Source organism: Anticarsia gemmatalis, chromosome 9, assembly GCF_050436995.1.
Source record: "Anticarsia gemmatalis isolate Benzon Research Colony breed Stoneville strain chromosome 9, ilAntGemm2 primary, whole genome shotgun sequence".
In the NCBI taxonomy this organism is placed as follows: domain Eukaryota; kingdom Metazoa; phylum Arthropoda; class Insecta; order Lepidoptera; family Erebidae; genus Anticarsia; species Anticarsia gemmatalis.
Genome location: NC_134753.1, coordinates 6,777,202 through 6,788,523, shown reverse-complemented (window position 1 = coordinate 6,788,523; position 11,322 = coordinate 6,777,202). Strand labels below are relative to the sequence as shown.

General features: G+C 35.0%; 2 protein-coding genes across 2 annotated transcripts in view; both read left to right on the top strand.

The window, feature by feature from the left end:
- The window catches only part of ry (xanthine dehydrogenase rosy), a 369,886-nt gene that overhangs the window by 21,824 nt on the left and 336,740 nt on the right, over positions 1 to 11,322 (top strand). The gene's annotated exons all lie outside the window — the stretch shown is intronic.
- On the top strand, positions 3,010 to 8,008 carry LOC142975481 (uncharacterized). The gene is made up of 7 exons (XM_076118336.1): positions 3,010 to 3,154; positions 3,465 to 4,865; positions 4,936 to 5,089; positions 5,180 to 5,441; positions 6,215 to 6,338; positions 6,700 to 6,860; positions 7,478 to 8,008. Exons 1-7 carry the CDS (start codon positions 3,094 to 3,096, stop codon positions 7,697 to 7,699), a joined length of 2,385 nt encoding a protein of 794 aa, XP_075974451.1. The 5' UTR covers positions 3,010 to 3,093; the 3' UTR covers positions 7,700 to 8,008.

Below are 11,322 nucleotides of genomic sequence, written 5' to 3'. Positions count from 1 at the left end.
ATATTTTTTTTGTAAATTTACCGTTGAGAGAATCCATACGCATTAATAATAATTCACCTGCGTAAAACGGATCGTAGCTAGCTACGTTTAGTTCGTGTACCATAAAATAACAATGTTTAAAAATTGATATACTCATATCGATTGTAAAATTGTGTACAATAATTAAAAACTAGTATTACTAGTTTTTACAAGAAATGTTGAAAATGCATTTGTTATAAAACTATACATACTGGATGATGATATCTGCTCATGTTCACGAATTTGAGAGTGAGTTCCACACACCCTGTTTAAACAGGCTAGACGATGTTATACAAGTTTTTTTGTTGGCGCTCTGTTAGCTTGCAATGATGAACATGATTTTTTTAAGGGGAAATAAATATACCCATCGTTCCCGAGTGTGAAAGGGACCTATTTGCTTTTAGGCCAGACTAGTAATCAGACTTCAGAACTCTAGGCTTGTTATAAAGAGGTAGGTAAACGTCTACAATAGGTACCTACCTATAAACGTTAATATGTAACATCTATTTATGTTACATATCGCTCCTTGAATACAAAAGGGCCACAAATCGAAAACTATAAATTTTACAGGACAGCCAAAACAAATTTTTGAAACTGTTTTTTTATAATATTTTATATATTTATTAATTAAATATAAGATGTTAATATATCATTAGATGCGTATTTTTTAGCTCTATCTATCTACAATATAAACTTTGTAATAGCTGTTACCTATTAAGAAAAAAAAGCATATAAGTCCGTTTTGCATTCAAAATTTGAACCAATATCATGAAAAATATGTCAAAAATTAAACACAGTTTTGCAAATAAAAATGGTTTATTGTACATTTTTTGGTAAAAAACCGTATCAAAAAGTTAAATCTTATTAGTAAATAAAACCATAAGTGAATAGACACCAGGAAAACATTGTATTAAACAATCTTAATTAAAAAATCTTTACTTATTATTAAGTAAGTAATATAATAGAGATCAACTTTGTGCGTAACTTTCATTATTTAGTCAAATTAAACATCAATCATCATCATCAATCAATGGGTAACGTGACGGGTAGACTGAGTGCAGCAGGAGTATTAAAGAAATAAGATAATAGAAAAGTTTTATGAGTTTAATAAACCTTTATATTTAGCATTCGTGGATTATTCCAAAGCTTTTGGCAGCATCAGTCATTCCGCCATAGAATCATCACTCCATAACCAAGACCTTCTTAAAGATACTATGAAGAATCGAAGCTACATACATCAAACTCATCAAAGCAATATACAACAATCTCTCTAAATCCAAAGAAGCGTGAAACAGGAAGACCCGCTATCTCCAAAATTACTTACCAGCACCCTCGAAAAATTTTCAGGAGCCTGGCGGCAATCAAAAGGCATTGTTGTTAGTGGCAAACCGTTAAGAAACCTTCGTTTTGCAGACGACATTGTCCTCTTCTCTTCCTTTGCATTGGAACTCGAATCAATGCTCAAAGATCTGAGCACGGCAAGCCTTCAGATTGGACTAAGTAAGAACCGTACAAAAACCCAGGTTATGACCAACAACACAAAACGTAGGGTCGAGGTAGGCCACGTCATACACTATGTCGACGAATACACTTACTTGAGCCAGATAACCTCTTTTAACAATCGACGGGACAAAGAGTTGGACAAACGTGTCACAAGTGCCTGGAAGAGCTCCTGGTCTATGAAAGAGCTAATGAAAGGTAACCTTCCACTGTCACTAAAGCGGAAGCTCGTCGAAATGTTTATACTACCCGACCTAACCTACGGTGCCCAAACATGGTCCCTTACGGAAAACCAAAAGTAGAAACCGGAGGTTTGCCAGAGAGAAATGGAGCGTAGTTTATCAGATGTAAGAAGAACAGATCACGTCCAAAATTCTATACTGCGCTCCCAAACTCGCATAGCCGATTTAGGGAAGAAGACCGCCAGGTTGAAATGGAACTGGGCCGGCCACATTATCCGCATGCATCCGGAAAGGTGGGCCCGCATATCTACCAACTGGATGCCAGAGGATAGTCATCGCAGACGCGGGAGATCTAAACGGAGATGGCGGGATGACCTAGACGCATTTGAAAAGGACTAGTCGGATCTTGCCGCTAAAAGGGCGATTTGAAAGGGAAGGGTCCCCCCTTGCCTTTCCTTGCATCAAAATGTTAAATTTTATTTCGAAAATTTTAACGAAAACTAAAATTATTATCATGCCAAACGGTCATATTTATGGCCTTCCCATTGTAGCATGCTAAAAATAATTATTTATTCCACAATAATTTATTGCAAAAAGGACGTATTTCAAAATATGCTACTGTTATATTACAAAATACAATAACAAATACTAGTGTTTGAATGCAAAACGGTCGTTTTCAGAAATATGGCATTTTTGTATTACAAAATATGGTAACAAATACTATAATTAGAATGCAAAAAGGACGTTTTCCAAAATATGGCAGTTTTGTATTGTGAAATATAATCACATGAACTTGAAATTTTGCACCCAACACAGACGTATTTTGGATTGTGGCACTTTTTCACGCAACTGACGAGCATTTGCGTTGAATCTCCGGGCGCAACTCACAAAGTGGCTGTTTTGCACTGACATTACCTGTCAAAGTGAGCTAATGCAAAAAGGGCAGTAAGTCAGTGCAGCCATAAAATAAGCAAAAATGATGGGGGTTTTTTTTTTACTATAAAATATAGTCGGTTCCGGTGTCATTTTTGCAATAAAACGATTTTCATTTTTTTTTGAGTTGTGGCCCTTTTGCATTGAAGGAGCGATATATAATATATGTACTGTGTAAATGTAGTAATAAAAGCGGTAAGAATAATTTTAGGTAATAGATAGATAGGTAAGGTAGGTGATAGTCATGTAAGTCACCAGTCACAACTCAATTTTAAAGTTAACAAGCATTTATGTAAACCTTTTTAATCTTGTATGTGACCGGTTTGAATATTATTTATTTATCCATTTTCATAGAAAAAATAAAACTGAACTGGTAGTCAGAATATTTTGAAGTGTGTCTAAGAAATAAAAAAAAAATGAAATAAATATTGTCGACATGTAGAAAAAGAAAGCATTTAAAATGTCGATAAAATCGCAAATATCATTAATAGATTTATCACAGCAGCTGCCATTTGAACTTGGTAAGAAAAAAAAACATTAAGTCTTAAGATATTTGTCTATTGTCTTATGAATCACCAACTCATGGTCTTTCTGGATGTTTGTTACCCTCTTTCCATATCCATGAAAATTACTTATATTTCCGTGAATACACCCTCCAAATGTTAAGGTAGTATTATTAAATAATTCCGATGTAAACAGCTACGTAATTAGTTGAGTCAACTATGTATATGGACCAGACACACGTACCATGTTAAAATAACCGTTATATAATCGTGTTTATGTGGTACCGTTTAAGGCGCGTAAAATATTTATTTATCTTCACTTTTTTAGATGACAGACTGAAAAAAGAATTGTGCTTTGGTGAATCTTTGATAATCAGCTGCGGCCATTACGAAGGTGACATTGATGATGGGTCGTCAGACTCAACGTGGACCTGCCGCGAAACATCCTCCTCTGAATCCTCACGTGAAGTACAAAACGTAGGACCAACGGAAATAAAGGATTTCGTCGAAGAAGAAACTAAACACGAAGAGGAAGATGAGGAGGATAACGATTTTCATTTCTTTTTCTACCCAGACTGTAAAAAGCCGATTCCAAAACAGCACAGCAGAACAAGTGTTGTGATGGTAGGAGGATTACCGCAAGTAAATCCATCTGCTAAAGAACATGCGATCTGTACTTGTCCTAAGGACAAAAAAGGAAAATGTAAATGTTTCGTAAAGATACCTTGTTCTTGTGGAGCGAAAGTGAAAGATGAATGCACTTGCCGTCTATTGGAAGATATATGCATTTGCACACCCCAAAAACCCGCAGTATCATGCAAATGCAACGCTGTCGATGTGTGCATATGTGATTCCAACACATTAGTGAAAACAGAATGTGTTTGCGAGGATGTAAGAAAACCATGCATTTGTCCTCCTTTTAAATTTCCTTGCCCTGTATGCAAATGTAAGCATAAACCAAAGCTAAACTTGGAAGCGATAGATGAATCAGTAAGTTCATTTCATTATGAAGGTGAAGAAGATATAAAATTTAAAAAAGAGAGTGATCACGAACCCTGCACATGTCAAGAGCCCGAGCCAAAACCGCGGTGTTTCTGTCAAAAAGGCAAAGATTGTATATGCAATGTGGTTTGTGTTTGTGGCATACGACGTACTTGCCTTTGTGAACCGACCGATAGTGCCGACATTCCTTGTAAGGGAGACGAAAACAAATCCATATGTAGCTGTGAAGAACCCCCTAAAATATGTACTTGCGATGTAAAGAAAAATAGCCAATGTAATTGCTTCCCACAAAAAACATGCACTTGTGGTGATCCAGAAAATTGTAAGTGTTTCTCTGTTTGTGATTGCAAAGATCCCTGTATCTGTGACACGGCTCCCCCTCCACAACCAAAGGCATGCATTTGCGTGGATACTTGGAAGCCGGGCTTGACCGACTTAGTCTGCACCTGTCCGAAAGTAAAAGACAATAAACTGAAAAAAGTCCGTGCTGGTAAGGAAGGTTACCGATGGTGTCGCGAGGTAGATCCGATGCATACGTATTTTGACTACGGTTATGGGAGGCATGATAAGATAGAACAAAAAAAATCAGAGACTGAAAAATTTGTTATACAAGGACTTCACGATCAAAAACCAACAGAAGAAGAATGTGCAGTGCACGGTGTAAAAGCTCCTAAATATGAAAAAAAAGTTAGGAAGCCGTCTTTAGACTGCTGCAGTGCAGTGGGAGGTTTGTTTTTTCAATTATTTTTATTTGATGTTGTTTGAAGTGGTTCTCATATATTTTTTCATATTCCTAGGAATAAGTATTAGTGTCGAAACCCTCGGAGAAGATAAAGACAAGTTTTTGGTGCAAGTTGTATCGTATTCTTCGAAGGAAGGTGCGAAGACTGGTTCTAAGCTCGTCAGTATTTTGGATTGCAATCTTCATACAATGGAGGAAAACAGGACTGAGTAAGATTAATATTCAAATAAACTGATATAACAGAATCCAGTTTGTGTTTTTAAGAAGTTAGGGCTGATAAATTAATACTTTAACTTCAGGCATATAACAAAGAAAAATCTGACTAAAGAAAAGCGGAGCTATTTGGCAATTTGTGAGAACGGTTATTATAACAAAGTAACACGTATTTGTGGCGAGAGTGACGTTGTAAAACGGATTTACCATACGTTTGAAAAAGCTCATGATTTTCTACTGGAAGGAGCAAGTATTGTGCTTATGCGCTATTTCGCAATATCTCGATACAGAGGGAACGTAAAGACTGATACTGTCATGATGGACGGAGTCATCTGCCAAAGTATTTACGTAAGTGATCGTTTATAATTAATCAGTTTGTTGTTTATTATCAATATCAGCATTAGGTTGTGTTCTGTTTTATACTTACGTTATCCCTTGAGATTAGAGACAATTTTATTGATATTGTACGGAAATACCTTGTATAGAAATGTTGGAGTTGAAGGTGTTTTAAAAGGTTTTTTATTTATTTCCTCTTACCTGCAATAATATCACATAGTAGTACCGATTCCGAATTTTAATCTAAATTTCTGCTAAACCTTTGCAAACAACTATAAATAATTCACAGGCCACTTATCATGCTAAAGCAGTGAAATAACTGGGCCAATTATTATTAAATAGACTTCAAAATTACGAACTCATGAACTATGTAACCCGGTATTGTCGTTTCAGCAGTTTGCACTGACTAATGAATGTTTCTTGTTAAACGACTAATCTTCCTCCGTTATTAATAGGTAAATCTATTACTATTGATCTAATGAATAATGAGAGAATTTTGAATGAATCAGGGATATTTCGCTCGAAAATTATTGCTGCGTTGGAACTTGAAAATCAATATTGGGTGAAGATTATTGTTTTGTTTAGTTATAGTCTGTAGAGTTTGTTAAACAAGTAAAAAGCAATATAGTAAATATATTATTAGATTATTTAGAATGAAAATAAATATTTTGAAAATGAAGAACAACGACTGTATTTGCCTTACACTAATGATGAAGCACTACAATGATAAAAATATGGATTTAGCGGTACAAAGAAAGATATCGGTATATTTTTTTGTGTTACAGGTCTGTCTTGGAGTTGGTCAAGCTATAGTGAACGGATGTCCACTGTTTGTAGTGAAAGTTGAACGTCATATAATAGAACCTTCAGGATTTATTCATCAGTCATTGACGGCACTCACTCTAAGAGGTAAACCGGAGAATTTCTATCTATTCTATAAATCTATACCTACATAATCAACTTTCAGTCAAATCAACCGATTGATTTTAGTAACTTGGAGTATTAGTTAGTCTTAAGTAATTTGTAATCGTTAGAAAATTGGACTTTTACATAATACAGTTATTTTGTAAAAGATAGATTAAATTCTAATTTAACTCGTAACATTAAATTTGCCCTAAACAAACCAACATACACTTTAAGTTGTATAAAAGCTTTTTAAATACGTTTTGAATCCTTATTTAAACATTTTGCAGCAGCAGCATTGTTATTTAGTATTTTTTGTATTAGTCTTAGAGGCCTAACTAACATCAATTTATACTTTATTACTAAGGCCATATAGTCAGCCATGAATGGGCAGACAATACCTACATAATGCATCTCAACCCGTTACTGGAAGTGAATCCCGAGAAAGACGAGATTGAACCGCACGCACCTCTTCGATCTAGGTGGCGGCAGGACCTCCAACTGTTGTCTGATTACCTCGACTTTAAGGTAAGAACATTGAAAAATATGATAAAAAGCCAGCAGGACCTTTTATTAAAACTTAAAAGCGTCGTACTGTTTAATTCTATATTATTTCGAAAATACCATGTTAATTTGCACGTATTCTTTAGAGAACAAACTAGTTTAAATCAGTTTTGACTTCTGATTTTAAAATAACCACAATGAAAAAACAAGAAGATACAATTGCGGATCGCGGGGTCATAATATTAAAGCAGAAAGGGTACTAAGAATCGCATGAATACGAGCCGCACTCGAAGAAAAGACAAACTTTTTGTTTTGACGAGAACTCTCGGATTTCAGTGCAGTGGAGCGTATAGCACAGTTGGATGTTTGAACTGTAATCCTTTTGCACGGGCTTTAAGCATGTTGTCTCTTCTCGACCAAGTTTATCATCTCGGCGAGATGCTATCTTCTTATTGATTCAGTTTTTTATACACTTTAGCATGTTATTAAATTTTGTATCTGTATGAAATCTATATAAGTATGTTTTGAGAAGTATATATTCATCAGTTATTTGGTTACCATAGTAGGTACAAGCTCAGCTTAGTTTGGAAACAAATGACAGTATGTGAATTGTCCGATGATACGTATTTATATTGTTTTAGACTGTTCGTACTTCTGAGGGTGGTCGGTACATCACGGAGAGTGGAGCGCTCACCGGCGCTGTTCGTGACTACCTTCAGGCCATATTGCTGCTTCGTCCTCACGACACGCTGCACTTCACCAGGCACTACTTCGGAGCGGTTCTCTCCGCCCTGGATCTCCCACACGATGAGTACTTTGATCCTTCCGCTAAGCATGTTCGTTACTACTTTTTTGAAGAGTGAGGTGCCTTTTTGCTTGTTACGTATTTACTCTTATAGTTGGCTAAAAACTACGATCAACTTTAACTTGATTTTTCGAGATGAGTTGCAGTTCAGAGTTCTGAAATTACTGGAAATATTATATTAATGATTTTGTTGTTTATTACTAATACAAATTATGGTTCTTATATGTTATTAACATAATCTATATTGTATTTTTTTAAACGTTACTATGTTATATCATTTATAATACTTAGATTCGACATTTTATGCTTTCTATTAACATCTTAACAATGCTTTAATTGTATACCAACGCAATGTAGATAAGTTTGTTCAAAGTTTTTATATCTGCAAATTTAAAGTCATTGTAAACTACATTTAGAGAAATTAAAAGTTTTACAGAAAAAGCTGGGGTCGGCTTTTATTTAAGTTTTCCTTTTCCCAAGTTACAAGCAATTCTAATTCCCCGTGGAACGTAATCGTACTAATGGTCTTGTTAATCGTGTGATTTTCAAGTGCGGAGCGCAAATACTAGAACACCTGCAAATAAATGTACGATATAGTTGTACATAAGGCTTCACACTCGTAACAACACTGTACCACAACGCAAGTGCCGAAGCAATATATCAAATACACTCGTAAACCACTATAACGAATGTTTCGGAGCGATATTGTTGTAATCACTATGCTCGCTACGCATTGGGGTTTGGGAAAACGTTGTAATTAAACAGTAGGTACCTACACGCGTTTCTATGATACGTTTACTTTAGCTGTAATAGTCAATGTGAAGATTTCATAGCTCTAGGCGAGCACGTAAAAGTTTTATTAAAAAAGGTACGAGACAATTCTTTGATATAAAATGACATAGTGATAGATAGCACGTGTGCTTGGAATGACTTCACCTAATATGAAAACTAAAATATTATAGTTTATATCTACAGGGTGTCCCGAAACTCAACGATAATTCGAGACAGGATGAAAGGCCAAGTCATACCGGTTCTAGGAAAAATAAAAAAAAAAATCCATGTCACTTAGTTCAGCAATAATAGACACTTTTCGAAAAAGTTGAAATTCCACACCCTTGATCGCATTTTCAAGTCCTGTGATCACCAATGTAACAATTTCGCTGTGTTTTTTTATATTTCGTGATCTTCATTAAATATGCTATTAATCGTAATACAAATTTATGCACAAAACATTGTTAATTTCATAAAAAAAGTAAAGTTTTAGTGAGTCATGGTTCACAAAAATATCGTTAGTTAACTTTGACGCTTCATATTGAAAAAAAAATGTACTACACTACCCTTGGCAAGTTATTTCAAAAGTTGGCGCATTTAATCAAGATTTCAAAATGGTGCAACACTTGTCACTTTTCTTGCCATTAAAAATGTTATTTTTAATTGAACGACGAGTATCCTCGAAAATGGATCGGACGCAGTGGTACAATTGTATGGCCTCCTCGTTCCCCCGATCTAAATCCAGTAGATATTTTTTACTGGGAATGCATAAAAGAAAAAGTCTATTCGAAATCAATAGAAAATCTATCAGAACTTCGCCAGAAAATTGACACAGCGTCAGAGGAAATAAATGCAAGGAATTTAGCTTGACTGGTGCAAAGGTCTTTTGTAAGGCGTTGCAGAGCCTGTATTCGTGCCAGAGGAAAACAATTCGGAATTACTTTAGTTTAAGGAGAACAATTAAATAAGAACGATGGTTCGTTCATTCTTTTTTTTTATTATTATTACCTATTATGTTTATTACATTAAATATTGGTTATGGACTGACTCAATTACCTCTTTACTAAAAATAATTGCTTTCCTCTGGCACGAATACAGGCTCTGCAACGGCGTACAAAAGATCTTTTTACCAGTCAAGCAAAATTCCTTGCATTTAATTCTTCTGACGCTGTGTCAATTTTCTGGTGAAGTTCTGACAGGTTTTCTATTGATTCTGAATAGACTTTTTATTTTATGCATTCCCAGTAAAAAATATCTACTGGATTTAGATCGGGGGAACGAGGAGGCCATACAATTGTACCACTGCGTCCGATACATTTTCGAGGATACTCGTCGTTCAAATAAAAATAACATTTTTAATGGCAAGAAAAGTGGCAAGTGTTGCACCATTTTGAAATCTTGATTAAATGCGCCAACTTTTGAAATAACTTGCCAGGGGTAGTGTAGTACATTTTTTTTTCAATATGAAGCGTCAAAGTTAACTAACGATATTTTTGTGAACCATGACTCACTAAAACTTTACTTTTTTTATGAAATTAACAATGTTTTGTGCATAAATTTGTATTACGATTAATAGCATATTTAATGAAGATCACGAAATTCAAAACAACACAGTGAAATTGTTACATTGGTGATCACAGGACTTGAAAATGCGATCAAGGGTGTGGAATTTCAACTTTTTCGAAAAGTGTCTATTATTGCTGAACTAAGTGACATGGAATTTTTTTTTTATTTTTCCTAGAACCGGTATGACTTGGCCTTTCATCCTGTCTCGAATTATCGTTGAGTTTCGGGACACCCTGTATATTGTCCATCACTGTTTCATGAAAAATAGTCTATCTCAAAGTTTCATACAACGAATATGGAAAGATTTATGAGAAAACGTGTCTAATATTGCTCACTTAGATATTCTTAGTAGTTTATTTTATATACATATTTATATTCAGCGGAGGGATTTGCGTATGTCACGCAAGATCCCTCCAAACAAAATGACAAAACTGCGCCGGAGAAGGCCGTGGGACACGAAAAGAATTTTAATTTTTTGTTCCTTTTGCACAAAGGAATTTATTATTAAGTCCCCGTATCACAGGCATACGATATTATGGGAAGGACAACCCCAGTTTTGACGCACCTTTCTTTCAAAGAAGAATTTTTATAAATATCATACGGTTTCGTTTTCAATTACTTGTCAGGTCGTGATGTTATGACCATTCCATTATTTTATATTCAGATATCGTTCCATATTTATTGCTTGTACCGGGGAGCTAGTCATCTTTTTTTGTGAAAGATATTTGGTGTGTAGATGTTCATGTTGTTATGGTATGTGTTCAGGGCTGCATTATTATTTTTGTTTTATAATTATGAAGCGGGCTGAAGTTCTATAATTTGAATAGAGTACAAGGTTTCACACTTTAAAAGATGGTGATAGGTCGTAATAATTAACTGATTACGATTACTATTAGCCAGTATCTGCTGTTATCGAGACAGCACTCAAAAGATGATGAGACAGAAAAGCCATAAGTTAAAACTTGTACCTACCCAGTACGGTGAAATTGTAAATTGACTAATATGGGCGAACAATATTTACACCTACAGAAAATAGTTAAAAAGGTCGATTTTCTTTGAGATCTTTGCTTTAAGTCATTGAATAGCGAAATGGATTTAAATTTTGTTTACAATAATATTATTAAGCTCCATCAACCTAAGTCGGATAAGCGTTAGAAGTTTAAATTAACTTGTTAGGACGGGTCCGTGCTAGGGCAATACAGTTTACAAACAAGACTAGACGAGCCTCTTGCCACTATTGCATACAAATTGGCAACCCTAAAATTACAATATGTGAGTTGAATGTGGCTATAGGCGTAAGTTGGAGAATGTAATCATCTCGCTAGGGTTAATATGCGCGGAGAT

Bases quoted from the DNA above. Each gene is read 5' to 3' on its own strand.
- LOC142975481 (XM_076118336.1), top strand. From the start codon at position 3,094: ATGTCGATAAAATCGCAAATATCATTAATAGATTTATCACAGCAGCTG. The intron at 5,090-5,179 runs GTAAGATTAATA...CTTTAACTTCAG, and splicing joins ATGGAGGAAAACAGGACTGA to GCATATAACAAAGAAAAATC. The intron at 6,861-7,477 runs GTAAGAACATTG...ATATTGTTTTAG, and splicing joins CTGATTACCTCGACTTTAAG to ACTGTTCGTACTTCTGAGGG.